This window comes from Rhinolophus sinicus, linkage group LG05, assembly GCF_036562045.2.
Source record: "Rhinolophus sinicus isolate RSC01 linkage group LG05, ASM3656204v1, whole genome shotgun sequence".
NCBI lineage: Eukaryota > Metazoa > Chordata > Mammalia > Chiroptera > Rhinolophidae > Rhinolophus > Rhinolophus sinicus.
The window spans coordinates 107753044-107770494 of NC_133755.1; the positions used below are offsets into that span (position 1 = coordinate 107753044).

Consider the following 17451-nt stretch of genomic DNA (forward strand, 5'->3'; position numbering starts at 1 on the left):
TTTTTGTTGTTGTTGGGTCAATATGTCAGCAGTGCTTTCAGGTGGAACATAGTGCATACGTGAATCGGGGTGGTTCTTCCTTGGTTTGCCTTTGGATTGTGCTGCTGTCAGGGTCCAGAGACCAGATTCTCCATATATGGTTCTTTTTGTGATTCTTGATTATGACCCCCTGAGGAAGTCAGACCAGCCTGGGGTTACTGGAGACTGTGTCCTGCTTGGCATATTTATCATCCACAAATCAGCTGCTATAAATATACCTCAGCAGGATCATCCTCAGGCCAGCTCAGTAGCCTGCAATTTATGAAGGTTATGGGAAACAGTGTGAAGGGTGAAGCGCTTTATTAAGGGTGGCTTTCTCCCTGACCCAGCCCTGCATTCTACTTGAATATAAATGACCCTGGAGTGAGTGTTCCTTTCCATTTAGGATTTAGGCTTTTTAAATTGTACCTTCGGCTGTTATTCTTATGTCACTGTGGCATGACTCTAAGATTTTCTAAGAAACAAAAAATAGTGTTCAAAGGTACTGTGAGAAATCACTAGATGCAAAACAGAAGTATATCTAAACGTCATATTGTTTCCTCTTTTATGTACAAATCATGCAAAATATTCTCCTTTTCTCCATTTTTTTATGTCTGTCCTTAATCTATCTCTTTAGTTTTTGCTTCTGGCAAAATAACAGAACTGACCAAAATGTCTTCTAATATCATAATTACTATCTCTATGGGAGTTGAAATAAATGTGTTTCTCTTTTGTATTGCTTAATGTTGTTTGTTTTTAAAAGTGTTTGTTTAAGATACAATGTTTTGGATTATGCCTGGATATAAACCTACCTTATTTTCCTTTCACAATACTTTAAATGAATAAAAAACATTGTAATGAACCAAAAATGACACAAAACCAAAACGCCACCCAGGCTGCTCGCTCAGTGAATTTTCCTGGAACGTGGTTAAAACCAGCTGGATGGGGAATGATTAACTATTTCCCTTGCAGGGTGTTATTCTGAACACTTGTCTTAGAAGAGAAAGCCTTGAGAGGGTCACCCTATTAATATGTATTAAGAAGTAAAGGGCCGATTTTAATATTTCAGACCACTCCGGTGAATAAAAGATCATTGGTGACTTTCTGTTTTCACTATAATCCTATTTTAAAATGATATTCTTGGCTTTCAATCGCCCCAGGGCAGAGTAACAAGAGGGGAAAAAAATGCAGAAAAAGTAAGGAGAGAAAATAAGGGAAAATTGTTTTATTCAACTTCACCTGCAGCTCAAGCAACTCACTTTTAGGAAGACTCCAACACTTTATACGAATTGCTCATCAAGGTCTTCTTCCACCACATCACCACACTATTTAGAACTAGTTTTGCAAACCACCAACTGCGTTTACAAGTAGAGACATAATCAGTACGGGAATAACCTTTTGCAGCATGTATCTAGAGCTAGTTCATCAAATACTTGTCAGCCAACTGTCCAGGATGAAATAAAAATAAATAAATAAACAAATAAATAAATACATACATACATAAATAAATGTGAGGAGTGGTGGAAATTTATCTTTTTTTTTTTCCTGCTAAATTGAGAATCTGATAGCTTTTCTTCCCCCTTTCCCTTGCTTTTTCCCACCCCAGTTCCCAAACCTGTTACTAGGGAAACTTGAAAAAGAATCAGATACATTACATTACGAAAACAAAAGTTTAGACCCCACAACCATGATCCCATTGCCATGCAGAAAGCAATGCAAGATGCCCAACCTCAGTCGCCGCATCGTGGTCCTGACAAAGCCTGTATCTAGCCAAAACAAATAAGATGTTAATTGCAGCCTCGCTGAGAAAAACTACTATTGTTCCACCCGGAGACACGCAGCAGTGCAGCTGAGATGTGCCCCCTGCGCTGTTGACGATCAATTCGTCTGAACCCCGGTGCTGAAATGACAGCTCTGAGCCAGCGACAGGTCCCCGCTAAAAGAATAAGACGATCAAGTCCAGTATTTACTTCCAATCCCTCAGGGTGGCTCAGGGTGGCCTCTCGGTCCTCCGCACCTCCCTAGCCTCGCCCCCCAGTGAGTTTCTCTTACAGTTGGTCGCCGCCAGCCCCAGCGGTGGGAACTGAGGATGCAAAAACCTCCCAGACGCAGAAAATACCGCTTTCGGGACGTGCTTGGTTTTGAGTAGCCGTGACGTGCAAGCGCACCGCGGCCTCGGCTGGAGCTCCGCGCAGCCCCCCTCCCGCCGGGCCTCCCGCCTCTCCCACCAAGCCGCTCCGCTCCTTTTCTCTAGCACACACGGGCCCGCGCCCTCGGGAGGCAGAACTCCGGGACGGCGCAGCTGCGGCGCTGCACGCGTGGAGCCTCGGGCCCGCTGCCCCGCGCACCCAACTGGCGCTGGCTCAGGGAGCCCGGTGTGTGGCGCGCGGTGGCGCGCGCGCCTATGAATTTACGGGGAGCCAGCGCGCGCGTCCGGGGACGCGCACCCCCTCCCTGGCGCGCGCCCCAGGGAGAGCGAGCGCCGCGCGCCGGCGCGCACACCGAGACAGAGCTTTACTATCTCGCTCCCTCTCGCGCCTCCCTCCTCTCTGGGCATTCAAACAGCTTTCCGACATCACCAGCCAAGGATTTTTCCCCCCCTCTCCTTAGTCGCCGTCCGTCCATCAGTACCTGCGGGGGGGGGGGGGAGGGCGGAGGAGGAGGGAGGAAAGCGGAAAGAGGAAAAAGCAAAAGCTTGAGCCTTCCGATCCGACCACGAATACTCCTGTAATAAACCCACCGCCCCAACAAATCTGCCTTAGCAGCCGCAGCCGCTGCCGCCGCCGGTCACTTCTCGTCTCAGCGCCTTCTTTGCTTCTTGGCTAATCGGTTTGTTGAGGGGGTAGATTTGATAAAACAAATCCTTGCTCTTAAGCCATTTGCATTTTTTGATGTTGTTGTTTCCTTAGAGTCTCTCTTCGGGGGGCTTGCTCTCCCCACCCCCCCACGCCCTCGGTTGGAGGTTGGATTCAGTTGGATACGGCGTCAGGCTCCGAGGTCCTGGGGGCTTTTTTCTCCCACGCCTTCCCCTCATTGATCCACCCCACCCCCCCGTCTTTTGCTTCTCATATATGTGTTTTTTAAAAAATAAACCCTGATTTTTGAAGCTGAGCCGGGGAAAATGGGCAACGGTGATTGGGACCGAAGGGGAGTCTCTCCGTCACTGTTGCTGGGACGCGTGCCTGTGCTGGTGTCTTAGAGCAAGAGCCTCCCTGAGCTTTCGGAGTGGAAGGTAAGGAAGGGGGTCCAGGGGTCACCTTCCCTCTGCAAGGGGTCGCCACCGAGGAGCTTTCGGCTAGGTGTTTGCGGAGAGAGGACCAGGAAAGGGAAGGCTGTTGCTAGCAGATGGAAGGGCTGCGAGCAAACCCGACTGTCTGCATTTACTTAAACGCCGCAGTTGAAAAGTTAGAGAAGTCTGGTTTTCAAGAGATGAGCTGAGTCGGAAGGAATAGGCAAGGGGACCTAGAAAATCTGACGGTGTGTGTGATTGGGATAATTTTTATGAGGGGAAAATTTTAGGTTAAAAAGGAAGTTAAGGGAGAGCAGTGGGTCTCTATTGGGGAAAAAAAAAATCAGTGGAGTGATGGCGCCGTCTATGTTCGACTAAACTAAAGTGTCACCCAGAAAATCAGTTTTGAGAATAGCTAAACTAAACGTCTGCTTCTCAGCAGGAGACAAATAAATGAATACATACATACATACATACATACATGCAAAAATAAAACATCCTTGAGACCTCGGTGGCCAGCCCTAGACACCCACCTCCCCATTCTTTCTTTCTTAAAGAGGGAAATACAATTGTTTGAACTGACCCTGCAGTGTGTGTGTGTGTGTGGGGGGGCAGCAGAGTACAATGATTCGTTTTTGATTATTTCGAATAAAACAAGACTCCATACACCAAGGCCTAATGATTAAAATAAAGAGCATTCTATTGAGGGGAGTCTTGAGCAGGCTTGAAAGTGAAATCAGAGCTATTTCCTCACTCTTTCTAGTCCTTGATGAGCACAGCAATGCAGACAAGCACTGTCAAAAGGAAGCAAAAGTACCGGATTTCATTAGGAAAAGAAATACGACCTCTTTTTGAGTTACCGGGTTATAAAATGAAACCCCCTTTCATGGATGGAATTCCTAATTTAAACACTTATTGTCACATTGGCTCTCCTCGCCTACACTCTATACTGAAGAACACTGCGCAGACCTGCATTGCCTGCAAAGTGCTACAGCAAAAAAAAGAGAAAATTATTCCCAGAATTTTCTACAACTTTTTCTATCTTTTTAACCTTTAAGTGCTCGTTGGCTTTATTTTCTCAAGAACAAAATGCATTATTCATTGAGCTGTATGCTTGAAACAGAGGAAGAACAGTTTTGATAGTTCCAGCAGTTCTGATGTTATTTTAAACTGCTGCTATATAGAGATTTAGAGTTGGGGCTGCTTTTGCCTATATCAAGACATAGAATTTGAATTATGATCTGGAAAATGCAGATCTATCTTCAGGGACTTCGGTCACTGGATTTTGTGTGCATGCGTTGGTGTGTGTTATGCAATGGGAAGGAAGGTTTTATCCTTTGGTTCAGAGAGGACCCAGGCTAAGACATGAAAACTCTTAACTATATGTCTGTATATTTGTCTCTGTTTACAGAATAGTGGAAGAGACTGCAGCCTAAAGACTTTTAAAATTAACTTGGCATCACTTTTCTCAGCTCAAAGGCTAAACAAAAAAGCAGTGTCATTTATTCTAAGAAATAACTTCTTAAAGGTTAAAGCTGAGAAAAATTCAAGCTATTTTTGGATAACAACTTACAGAGGTAAATATAACAAAGGATTACTTTATTATGCAAGGCCAAGTTAAAAAATATATAAAGAAGAGGAGCTTTGGAGCTGTGGTTGGAAAGAGAGCAATTCAATAACTGAAATCTGTTAGGAAAGAAAATGCTAATGTCTTTTACTTATCATGTGTAAATCTTAAATTACAGTAGATAACTCTATATAAAATAGCTCCAATTTAACAAACAAATTAAAAGACTGAAGCCAGCTCAGTTAATGTGGTCCTGGGATATTTTTTTCACTGGCATTGCCTTCGGATACAGATACTAATACAATGATCCACTTTATGTATCCCAAGAGGGCATGTCACATTGAAATGACTGCCTTAAATTCTGGTTCTCACTGGTGATGTCGAACAAGCCTTCCCTGTGTATATATACACTTATGCCCTTTCTCAGATGATGGTTTTAAAATTCTGTTAATCCACATGAATGCTGGTGTTTTTGCACAGGAATTTCTCATCAGTTTACAGCGTGGCCCCTACAAAGACAAGTAGATACATTTAGAAGAATATGTTTCATCTGCAGCAAATCATTTGTGCTTTTAAAATTGTGGCTATCATTTATCCTAATTACTTTCACATTTAAGAGAAAGACATAATATGATGACAGCTGTTCCCAGATTATCAGATTAGATTTTGTGTGATGATGTTTACTGTAGGCAGAGAACTGAGGGAGAGAAAAGGTTGTATAGGTTGCTTAAAAATATTTTAAAAATTAACATCTAGGCTATGATATTTAAAAAGTCATTTTTTCTCTCCTTTCAATTCAAGAATAGAAGAATAGTACACTTGGTGTAAATACTGGTAGATAAATTAGAATATTACTATTAATCCATGAAATATTTTTTAATTGAATGTAGAGAATTTGGCCTTTATGGTGACCACTTGAGGGCGCTGTTCACACAGCAACAGATAATTTCCTGGCGTTATAAAATAAAAATTACCTGCCCTTCTTTTAAAAAGGTTTTTTTTTTTTTAACTGAAATCTTGAAAACAGCTGGCTGTAATATTGGAGGAGTTTCTTTTTTCAATGCACGTAGACTCCTACTTGCATTTTACTTTCATTGCCATTTTTACAGGCCAAATGACATAGGATGAAGGCTGTTCGTAACCTGCTGATTTATATATTTTCCACCTATCTCCTGGTTATGTTTGGATTTAATGCTGCCCAAGACTTCTGGTGTTCAACTTTGGTGAAGGGAGTCATTTATGGATCGTATTCTGTAAGTGAAATGTTTCCCAAAAACTTTACAAACTGCACTTGGACGCTGGAAAATCCAGATCCAACCAAATATAGCATTTACCTGAAATTTTCCAAAAAGGACCTTAGCTGCTCTAACTTTTCCCTCCTGGCTTATCAGTTTGATCATTTTTCTCATGAAAAAATAAAGGATCTTTTAAGAAAGAATCATTCTATAATGCAACTCTGCGATTCCAAGAATGCTTTTGTTTTTCTACAATATGATAAAAATTTTATTCAAATACGTCGGGTATTTCCAACCAACTTTCCAGGATTACAGAAAAAAGGGGAAGAAGACCAGAAATCTTTTTTTGAGTTTTTGGTATTGAACAAGGTGAGCCCAAGCCAGTTTGGTTGCCATGTATTATGCACTTGGTTGGAGAGCTGCTTAAAATCAGAAAATGGGAGAACAGAAGCATGTGGGATCATGTATACAAAATGCACCTGCCCTCAGCATTTGGGAGAGTGGGGAATCGACGACCAGTCGCTGGTTATGTTAAATAACGTGGTGTTACCCCTGAATGAGCAGACCGAGGGATGCTTGACCCAGGAGCTGCAAACCACCCAGGTCTGCAATCTTACCAGAGAGGCCAAGCGACCGCCCAAAGAAGGTAAGTGTCCCGCAGACACCGGGAGATACAGGGAGGTGAGGGGGCGTCTGGGGAGGGAATTAAAACGTGCTGTTTCAACACATGGGCGTAATTGTTTCTCCTTTCACTCTAGCATTTTTGGATTCATTTGATTAATGATCTTCACTGATAAAGGTCTCTTAGGCTAGTTTTAGGTTTCAAGATTTTAGAGAAGGGCAGTGAGGCTGAGATAGTTCTCAGCAACATAACCCCGGGAGTGCAGATGGAATATTCAGGAGAAAAAGAGATGCAAATACGTGGAGTCAGTTTGTACTGGAGGTCGGTGAGAAGGGGGCAGGGAGCTTTATTAGGCTGCAGCCCCTCGGGGAGACATCTCTCTCTCTCTCTCTCTCTCTCTCTCTCTCTCTCTCTCTTCCCCCCTCCCTTTCCCCTCTCCCTCCTCCCCCTCCCTCTCTCCCTGCCCCTCTCTCTCCTCCCCACCCCCTCTCTTTCTTTCTCTCTTCCTCTCTTTCTAATCACACATGTGAAATGGATTTGTAGACATCTCCCTCAAGCTCCAGCCCTGTAAAAAGTCGCCTTCCCTTCCTCTCTGTCTCACCCTCTCAAACACGACCCTTTTCCAGGTTTGGGGCAGCACGACTAAACGTTGACACAAACTCAATAGTACGCCAATTTGGACCAAATGACCTGATACAGGAAGCCAAGGGTGCCCCTCCCTCTCACAGGTGAGGGATGTTAGACGTTTTGTATGATAAATACCTCCTCTTTGGTGGGTCAAGAAAACCCCACTGGAAGTGCAAACTCTGAGGTCTGCTCACTTGCAGGCGGGGGAGAAGGGTGGAATTGAAATGCAGGTTGATTCTGTAAGACCTGATATCCCTCTTGCGTGATTTTTGCTCTTCTTGGTCCCCTGTTGATATACACGAGAAAAGAGGGGATCGTCAGAGATGAGCTAGATGGAAAAGACAGTGCAACGGAAATGCGGAGGAAAAAGAGAAAGTACAGGAGTGATTTATAGTTTTCACCCAATCCCCAGTGGGGGAGCTACCAGAGCATTTGAGATCTTGGGTTATGTTTAATAATGCAAGAAAGCTGACATATTTTGAGAAAATTAGTTTCCTGTTTGGAAGGTTAATGTATGTGTTCCATTCATTTGAGGACATGGCTGATACACATTCGTTCTTGCTCCCCAACCATGCAAGAAGAGAGAGTGTTGATTTTTAATGCAGGAAATGTTTTCTGATCGCCACAAAGGTCCCTGTCTGTGGAAAGGGACAGCCAACCTCCAGTCTCTCTTCCCTCCCCCTCCCCCAACAGAAGTTGTCTTTGTAGCCAATATAAAATTGACACGTTGTTGGAGAATTTTCTTTAAGGGTAGCCAAGGCTTTGTAAAGGGGGAGGGAAAGAGAGGACTTAACTAGCTAAATGCGTTTTCTCGGCTGAAAGCAATTTGGGGGATGGGAATTTGGAGGGGCAATGGTACAAGGGGAAAAGATGTGTTAGAAAATAAATGCAGACTAATGGCAGTGAGAGAGGGCTGAAAAACCTTTAAGATTTCTACAGGTCACTGTTTCACTAAAAGCTGTGACTAGAAAACAAAGTGGTTTTAAATTACAGGAGTTCTTTTCTCTAGTAAAAATCCCAGAGAAGCACTTGCAACTGCAGGGATGGTATTTAACACCATTTAAAACTAATTAGTGTCCCCTAGAATAAGAAGCTACAGTACACACAGAAACTGTGATGTTACAAGCTGGCTAATAAGACTATTAACACCAGAAACTAGTTTTTATTTGTTTGTTTTATTGTTTTAATGAAATTTAGAAAATCTTTTTTCAATGGTTTTCTTCAATCTATTTCTTCTACCATCATATTGACTGCTGATGACAGTGGAAAGTGAATCCAGTTTCACAATCCTTTTTTTGTGAATGGCAGCAAGTGACAAAATAAAGTTGTGTGCACAATAAGCACGGTTTTCAAAGATTTTACTGGTCATGATCACAAAATGTGGGTTAAGATAGTGCTGGGATTTCTAGAATTTAGACTAGATAACCGTTTTGTAAGTGATTAAAATGGGTGATTAGAGACATTAGATGTAAAAATCATGTGAGGGAATGTATATATCTTTTGGCTAATTAGCTGGCAAAATGAAGAAGGAATTTGCTATTTGCTCCATAAGCAAATAAATTATTATATTCAAATTGTTAACATGGTAATAGAACTGAACTAGGAAAAGTTTATATAATAAGGGAAGAATATATGCTTTATTAATAAATTTCACAACCTATATTCTAAATTTGTGCTCTTTAATTGTTTATTCTCAGTCAGAAAGATAAGGAAGGGTAATTCCTGATGACATAATTGTAGCCAATGCATTTGTAAATAATTCTTATAACATAAAGCACTCCTTAACTCAGTCAAAGAAGACTTTTTGGCTACGCAGTATTGTAGGAAAAGAATGTGAAAAATTGCAGATTCTTAATTTAGTAAAATTTATGCAAATATATTAAATCTTAAATATTTTATATAAATTATATGTAAAATCTTATGAAAGAATTATGTAATACAATTTCAAATAAACTACCACATAATATTCACATGGCTTGAGGTTAATAATTACATATAGTTGTGCTACTCATATCTCGTGTTCTTACAGAATGTCCTCACTTTATATGGTAACACGTAAACCCAGGTTTTAAACTGAGGTTTTAAAAATTCTCCTTCTATCTTATATTGCTATGTGATTTCTATTTTCTATGTAAAAATAGTCAAATTATCCTGTATGGTATCAAGGGAATAAAGACAAGAATTATTCTCCACAGTTTACGACTCTCGTTTTATTCACTGGAATAAGTACTGACTCAGAAAGCCTCGAATAGAAATATTTTCCACATTTATTACATCATAGAAGTGGCACAGATTTGACAGAAGAGTATTATATGCAATAGATGCAATTCTGTATTGCTTTGTGTGATGGTGATGGCAGAGGTGTATCAAATGGTGAATATTTTTCATGTATACTTTGGAATTATGAAATCATGTTTAGTTAGTATTTGAGGAAACTAGGCTCCCAAGAATGGGATATTGATTTTGAGATAGGATTTCTACTAAAACGTTTATTAATAATACATTCATGTACTGAAGAATTTCATAGCCAGCAAACAGCAAGAAGAAAACTATCACTGTTTTGTAGTTATAGCACCAACAATTACAAATGTTGTAAATATGTTGTAAAAGTAATTTGTTGGACTGATGCTTCATTAAAATGTTAAGTTTTAGTACATTTAAATATCTTCTTATATCATATTTGATATACATGAGGGTGGCATGTGATTATGGAAACTTAGTTGTCATTCCCCAATTTTCATGTGAAATTATGAAAACCAAGTAAATCAGCAAAATGAAGCCTTTTATGAATAATGACTTCCAGAATCTATATATGATATATATAACTTTTATTCTTATTTATTTATTTTTTAAAGGAAAGTCAATGATGTTTACCTGGTTTTCAGATGTAAACTTGGGGGATAGGTTGGCATTTATTCATGAGGTCTTTCCTATGTTTCCTAGGACTCTTTTCCCAATGAGGATTCTGGACTACGTAGCTAAAATATGAAAGGTGATAAAAGATCTTATTTCTTACTACTTCACTTAAAATAAGTAATTAAAACAGTTTTGGCAGAAAAATTATACACCAGGGTATCTAAATCACATAATAAGCCTTAATGGAACCTTTGTTTCCTACTTACATCAATGGCGCTACTTATGTGAATGGAAATTGGGATCCCTGTATAGATTCCAGGAAATCTGAACACACACACTCATTTGTCTTTACAGTCTGCTTCTGCTAATCCTTGTTATTCTACCACTCAGGGGAATGCTCACTATGTGCCTGTTTAAAATCTAGCCCGTGTTTGTGTGTGTGTTTGCAGTTTTAGGCACATCTTTGTCATCTAAAGCAATTTGTGTCTTTCAGTTTGTGTTCAAATTTCTTTCTATTTTTGCTCTTTTTACCTTGATTACTGTTTCAGGCACCTTTTACCTTTCTCTTCACCCTCCTTTGATCTTCCTTTGTAAATGACTGCCATGATCCCACACTCTTATTAGAATGTGGGCTGTTACACTGAAAAACACAGAACTTGATAGTTTGTCCTGCCCTTTAGCTGGATCCCATAGCCCTTTGCACATACTCGTAGTGTACTTCTATTCTAGTATTTCTCATATTACAGTGTATTTTTTATTTATATTTACATCTCCTTCCACTAACTTGGGAGTTCTTCAAGAATAAAGACTGGTTCTTCGAATTGTCTCAGACAGTCTTAACTGAGCTTTGGTAAATATTGGTTGAAATGGGTGTTAAATGAACAAAACAAAGAAATATCTCAGTATGAAAGATAACAATAATGTGATTACAATCAAAAGAATAAAAATACATCATTTTGGGAAAGCAGCCACCTTTCACTTTTTTTTTTTTTTTTTTTTTTTTTTTTAGGAGAAATGGCTACCATTTATTTCATTTCCAATTCCATTTATGTATTATTTATACCAGTTCATCAAGGTATTACTTAATAACATTTAACAAGAATAAGAAAAATGGAGTTGAGAAATAGTCTTAATTTCATATGTATTTATTTTAAGAGGTTAATGATAAATATAATTTCCTATACATACCTTTCTAAAGAAACGTGGTAAGAAAATTTGCCAGTTTCTCTTTAACTGTCTTCATTTCTCTGGACATTTCTCTCTTCTGGCTCTAGCATTACTTTTATAGTAATGATATTTCTTAAATACTCTCTTCTACACTTTGAAACAAATACATGCAAACTCCAAGAAAGAGGAAAATAGTATTTGCATGTCAAGTTCAGTGCTTCTGTTATTCACTTCTGGTTATGATCTGTAAGTATAGTAATAGTAGAATGCAAGTAAAATTGTAGGCCTTGTCAAGTAATGCCATAATGGCATAAGTTTTGTGTTTGCCATTTTAGAATTTTGTCAAACAATTTAGAAAGTAGCTCATATATATAGTATTTAATGAAACAAATCTGTATTACATGCAATATATTTTTGTAGACAACAAGTTAAAATAATAACATGGACATTTGTGTGTGTGCTTGTGCCATGCATGCACACATGTGCCAAGATGCACATTTCGGTGGGTTTTTATGAAAACTGTAGATAAATGTTCTGCAGGTTAGTTTTCTTCCAAAACTGAGATGGGAATTTTATTTTGCATCAAATCCAGCTTCATGCAATCCTTTATTTACTTCATTTCTTAATAGACACAATTTATTATTGATTATTTTTATAGAAGCAATTTTATTGAATATTTTTATAAAATATAGTATTCTTTAGAATCAGCCTGGAATACATTACCTGTAAATCATCTGGTCCTTGGATCTGAAATTAGTGTTCATTCAAGAACACTAATTTCAAAATGTGTGCTGGGTTTTAAAATCCTAACCAGACAGGGCTGAGTTTGAATCTGCTCTTCCACATTATAACTGTGTTATTCTGTATTAGTACTTCCCCCCTTTCATACTAGATTAGTAATGCTTATTTCTCAGGGTACAGGAGAACAGGAAATGACAACATGTATTAAAGTAATAAACTAATGGCTCGGAATATTTTAGTTCCTGTTAGCCCTCTGGAAAATTTTTCCCAATTCAATTAACAAATAAAATCAGAAAGGTATTCAGTTTTTCTAAGTGTGTCACTTCATTGAAATGAAAGGTATGTTTTGGTATAAGATATGCTTGGGTTCCTGAAGTGACTCAGCCACCTAGTAGTGTCTTTGGCAAGTGACTGAGTTTGATGGAGCTTGACTCATCAATCTACTGGAGTAGACTGTTGTATTAAATGAGATTGAACTTGTAAAACACTTAGTCCATTGCTCAAGTTATGTTAACTTCTTGATTCAGTTTTTAAGCTTCTTTGTTATTCCTCTGGCTATAAATGATAGAGAATTGATAATAAATAATGAAGTAGTTGGTCATTTAATTATTTGAACATGTTTAGGAATTTAGGAACATTTAACAAAGGAGCATTAAATTTTTGAAAGTATGTTTATTTTGTATTAAATAAAGCAAAGGTAGCATCTCAATATGTTTGTGTTGATGGAGGTATGACTAATACATCAAACAGATCAGGCTAGTGGTGTGTGAGTCATCCTAGGTCTGGGAAGCTGTCCTTTGGATGTCATTGCTGAGAGCTTGCAAAACCATTTAAATTAAACAGTTTGCAAGTATTTTATTTTTTGCTTCATTGTGCAAAATTAAGTCATGTTTTGAGATCTATTTTGAAAAGGAATTATCTTGAAATACTAGTCTATGTTAAACTGGAAAAAAAGTAGGACTTTGAGGGATTTTTTTTTCCCACTGACTTGTGATCAGTAATTACAGACAAGTGAGCCCCAAGATTCCCCCAAAGGCTTACATATTTAGATATTTGAAAGAAAACAAACAAAAAAATTATTAGTACTCATTTGAAGATTCTTATATTTTCTTAAAATTATAAAATGCCACCTATAAGATTTTGTAAAATACTAAATGCTGTCTGTTCAATTATCTTGCAACCGTCATTTAGGAATTTTGTTCACTTGCAAAGAATGACCTAGCTACATGTCTGTTAAAATAATGTATTTTTAATTTGCAAAGAAAGTGCAGTAAGTAGCAAATGCATAGTAAATGCATTAGCATGGAGCCGTTTCTCTCAAAATTAAGGGAATAAGAGTCTGTTTGGAAAGCTGACATATTTGCTGAGTTGCATTTTCTCAATAACCAACCCCTGTCACACATTTCATTATGCTTGGAACACATTATAAAATATGAAGGTAAAATGGTTAGTCTTTGGTTTCTACCATATTAAATGAAATAATTTACCTGCTCACTTAATTCTGGACATTATATTCTCAAACTATTTCTTTTATATTACAATTTTCTTTCTGGACTGGGGGTTGTTTGGGAAAAATAGAGCAAATATATGCATGGAAAAGACATTAGAACACTGATGGAACCAAATTACAATAGTTAGAATGAAACTTAAATGCACTTAGACATAAGAATAAGCATTACAACAGTTTTATATAGCCGTGCTGGGTAGAGTAATCTTGGTTGTAGGTCCTTGCTTTTCATCACTGAATGCTCCTGCCAATCCCTTCTGGCCTGCAAAGTTTCTGTTGAGAAATCAGCTGAGTCTTATGGGGGCTCCCTTGTAGGTAACTAACTGCTTTTTTCTTGCTGCTTTTGAGATTCTCTTTTTGTCTTTAACCTTTGGCATTTTAATTATCATGTGTCTTGGTGTGGGCCTCTTTGGGTTCATCTTGTTTGGGACTCGCTATGCTTTCTGGGCGTGTATGTCTATTTCCTTCACCAGGTTAGGGACATTTTCAGTCATTCATTCAAATAGGTTTTCAATTCCTCTCAATTGTTCTCTCTCTCTTCTCCCTCTGATACCCCTATAATGTGAATGTTGGTATGTTTGATGTTTTCCAGAGGCCGCTTAAACTTTCCTCAGTCTTTTGGATTCTTTTTTTCTTTTTGCTGTTTTGGTTGGGTATTTTCTGCCACTTTGTCTTTTACATTGCTGAATCAAAACGATCATTTAGAATTGAAGGACAGATAAAGAGCTTCCCAGCCAAGAAAAAGCTAAAGGAGTCCATCACCACCAAACCCATATTACAAGGAATCTTAGAGCGACTTCTTTAAGATGGGAGGGGGATTAGAGATGGGTGAAAAGGGGAAGGGATTAAGAAGTACAAATTAGTTGCTACACAGTAATCATGGGGGTTGCATACGGAATATATTCAGTAATATTATTATAACTGTATGGTGGCAGATAGGTGTTGGCTCTATCAGAGTGGTAGATGGGAATGGGGTTAGGGGCAGGGTGAAAAAGGTGAAGGTATTAAGAAATATAAATTGACAGAATAGTCATGGGGATGTAAAGGATAGGGAATATAATCGATAATATGGTAATAACTATGTGTAGTGCCAGGTGGTACTAATTAGGGGGATCACTTCCTAAATTATATAAATGTATAACTACTATGCTATATTCTTGAAACTAATTTAACATAATATTGAATGTCAACACTAATTGAAAAATTTAAAAAGGGGGGAAAAGATCAATAATGTTGTCATAGTGTGGTAGTGTCAATTGCTGGACTTATCATCATGATCACTTCTTTAGCATAGGGAATAAATTCAATAAGGTGGTTAATGACACTGTATAGCTAGGTGGGTACTGTTGAATAACTGTGACGTACATCTGAAACAAATGTTGTATGTTAGCTGTATTTTAATTAAAAATATTTTGAAAAAAACAGAAAACAATTGTAGAGTCAATCAGAGAACATTACCTTGGTGAAATTACTTTTTAGCAATACATATAATAAGATGATAGAAATGTCACAGAAATATTTGCTCTCCTGAGTAATTCATACTGAGTATTATACAGTATTTCATGGCATTTCTACTAGCGTTCCTCCCTTTTATGGTAATTTATAAATATTGATAATAAAACATAATTTCTACACTTGCATATCTAAACAGTGATAATTTATTCTCCAATAAACACATTTGAAAGAGAAGCTTCATCTACATATGACTCCTAAGAAGTAAAGTGTTTTAATAAGCATTTTATAAATTAAAAGAATATAATAAAATCTAACATTGAGAAAGTGCTTTCCAGTTTGCAAAGCTCTGTTGCAAATACTGTTTTATTTGGGCAATAACTGAAGCGTGTAGTAGTTGCTTCATTGAAATGTGTGAATTATATAAATTATCCTGAAGACCATGGTTTTCCTTTCTCTAACAATTTTAATACAAATTTGTTCAAATGAAAAAGTAGAGAATTTCCGAGTCATGTTGTTTTTTTTTTAACTCTGTTTCTGAAACAGTTGAATCTGAGTCATAAATTTTCAGATTTCTAAGGGACTTTAGGCATTATCTACTCTAAATGTTACCTGATCAATGGAATCCCAATCTACACACCTATAATGGGAATATTATTTCAGCTGAACATAATTCTTCTTGGAATTTATATTTAATACCATCTATATAATGTAACAGAGGCACAATCATAAGACTATTTGATAGATATAATCATTAAAAAAAAACCAAAAATGTGGTATCCAGCCATGACACTAATCAGTATACTTGGTTATACTATTTAATACAGACTAATCTTTACAAATTAAAGCTTTCATTTGTTAGATTTTTGTTCTATTTGGTATATATTATTTAAACACATGTGATGCATATCTCAAAAAAACTATTGATTTTCAGTCTAAGCTCATTAAATATAAAGAGCAATGCATTTCAAGCTCAGAGTCTGTCTAGATTTCCTGAGATGATTTAGCAAGATCTATCTTGGATTTTCATCTCATTACCATTTTCTAGGGAAATCTGTGCTTTGGAGAAATAACATGTCTTAATTTCTTTTCGTTATCTTATGGCACATTGAGAAATACTGTTCATGGTGGGAGAAGAGTGAGGTCAGGTCTGTTCTGTAGAAAGACAGCTTCTGTCAGATGGGCTTACAGTTTGAGCTCTGACAACCATTCTCTCCTCTAATTTCTTTAGGCCTGTTTCTAACCCCAAGTACTATACTCTCTCTTCCTGGTTTTATCCATGCCTTACTCTCTTCTCAAATTACTTTAATCAAGGACATCATCTGTTTCTTCCTGGGACCCTGACTAATACAGGGATGTATAATTTTAGTGGTGAGATAATTTCTGATTACTTTTGAGATTGATCCAAAACCAACATTTGAAGTTTTGATCCATTAAATGTGCTGACGGTCTTATAATAATTAGTTCTTTTGCAGATTGGCATATAGACCAGCCCACGTAAACAGAGAAATAAATAACTAATAATTTAAAGAATTGAGTTAATGAAAATTTAAATCAGTTGGCCATGTTTTTTAGCTCAGTTGAAATGGTATTATTTTTTTTATACTTAATCCAAACTCAATATGTATTCATCTTTGTAACTCCATTGAGTGTAAGCCTTCCAAGTCTTTGAAATTGCACAATATAAATATATATACATTCATATACATCATATATATATTATTTTCAGTGTTGAGGTGACTCAAGGACATTTGAAGTGGCCTGGACAAAGTTTTGTTAGTTAATAATTACAAACAAATAACTTCAAGGCTCCCATATAAAACAAAAAATCCTGATTGATTAAGATTTAGTTCTAATTTTATATCATTATAATACTGGAAATATAAAATGAAGATAGAATTTCAGTTGCCAGTATAAGTTTCATTTTGCCTGTTGATTTCATTATCCATCTCAAAACAAAAACATACACAAAGTTTTTTTTTTTCCTTTACTCTAGAAAAGAAATTGAGGCAGCTAAGTTTGCCTTTGTAGTTTCATAAAGAAAATTACAGTTTTTATTTTTTCCTTTTTCTCTGTTAGTCTGTTTATTTCCTTTCACATCAAGGAAGGATCCTGCCAAGAAAAAGAAAAGTAACTTTAAAAAAAATAACCTTTCTTTTTCTGAACTTCTGTTGAAACAGAGTTTTAGGATTTTCCTGAATAGGAAATACATGATAAATATTGTATACTGGATGCTTTTGGAAATCTTTCTTTTATGTTGGTTACTTATAACAACAATTGTGGTATGGAAAAGAAGGCACCTTCGGAAGCCAAAAGTCTGTTTACATAATATTTCCACATAAATCTGGCAAACTTTCAAAGATCTGCTTATGTACTGGAGACTGAGAAATTTCCGTTTATTTTGGCTTCCCAGAGAGGTCAGCTCCCTTT

The 17451-nt window shown here is 37.4% G+C and overlaps 1 protein-coding gene across 5 annotated transcripts in view; it reads left to right on the plus strand.

The window, feature by feature from the left end:
* Nucleotides 1-2521: 2521 nt before the first annotated feature.
* The window catches only part of ADGRB3 (adhesion G protein-coupled receptor B3), a 681550-nt gene continuing 666620 nt past the window's right edge, over nucleotides 2522-17451 (plus strand). For 3 of the 5 annotated variants that reach the window (XM_074333154.1, XM_074333156.1, XM_074333155.1), the window contains exons 1-3: nucleotides 2522-3250; nucleotides 4659-4824; nucleotides 5924-6695. In XM_074333154.1, the coding sequence (XP_074189255.1) occupies nucleotides 5939-6695 (757 nt within the window). In that variant the 5' untranslated portion in view covers nucleotides 2522-3250; nucleotides 4659-4824; nucleotides 5924-5938. The remainder of the gene's footprint in view (nucleotides 3251-4658; nucleotides 4825-5923; nucleotides 6696-17451) is intronic. The other 2 variants (XM_074333152.1, XM_074333153.1) reach the window with 2 other exon arrangements.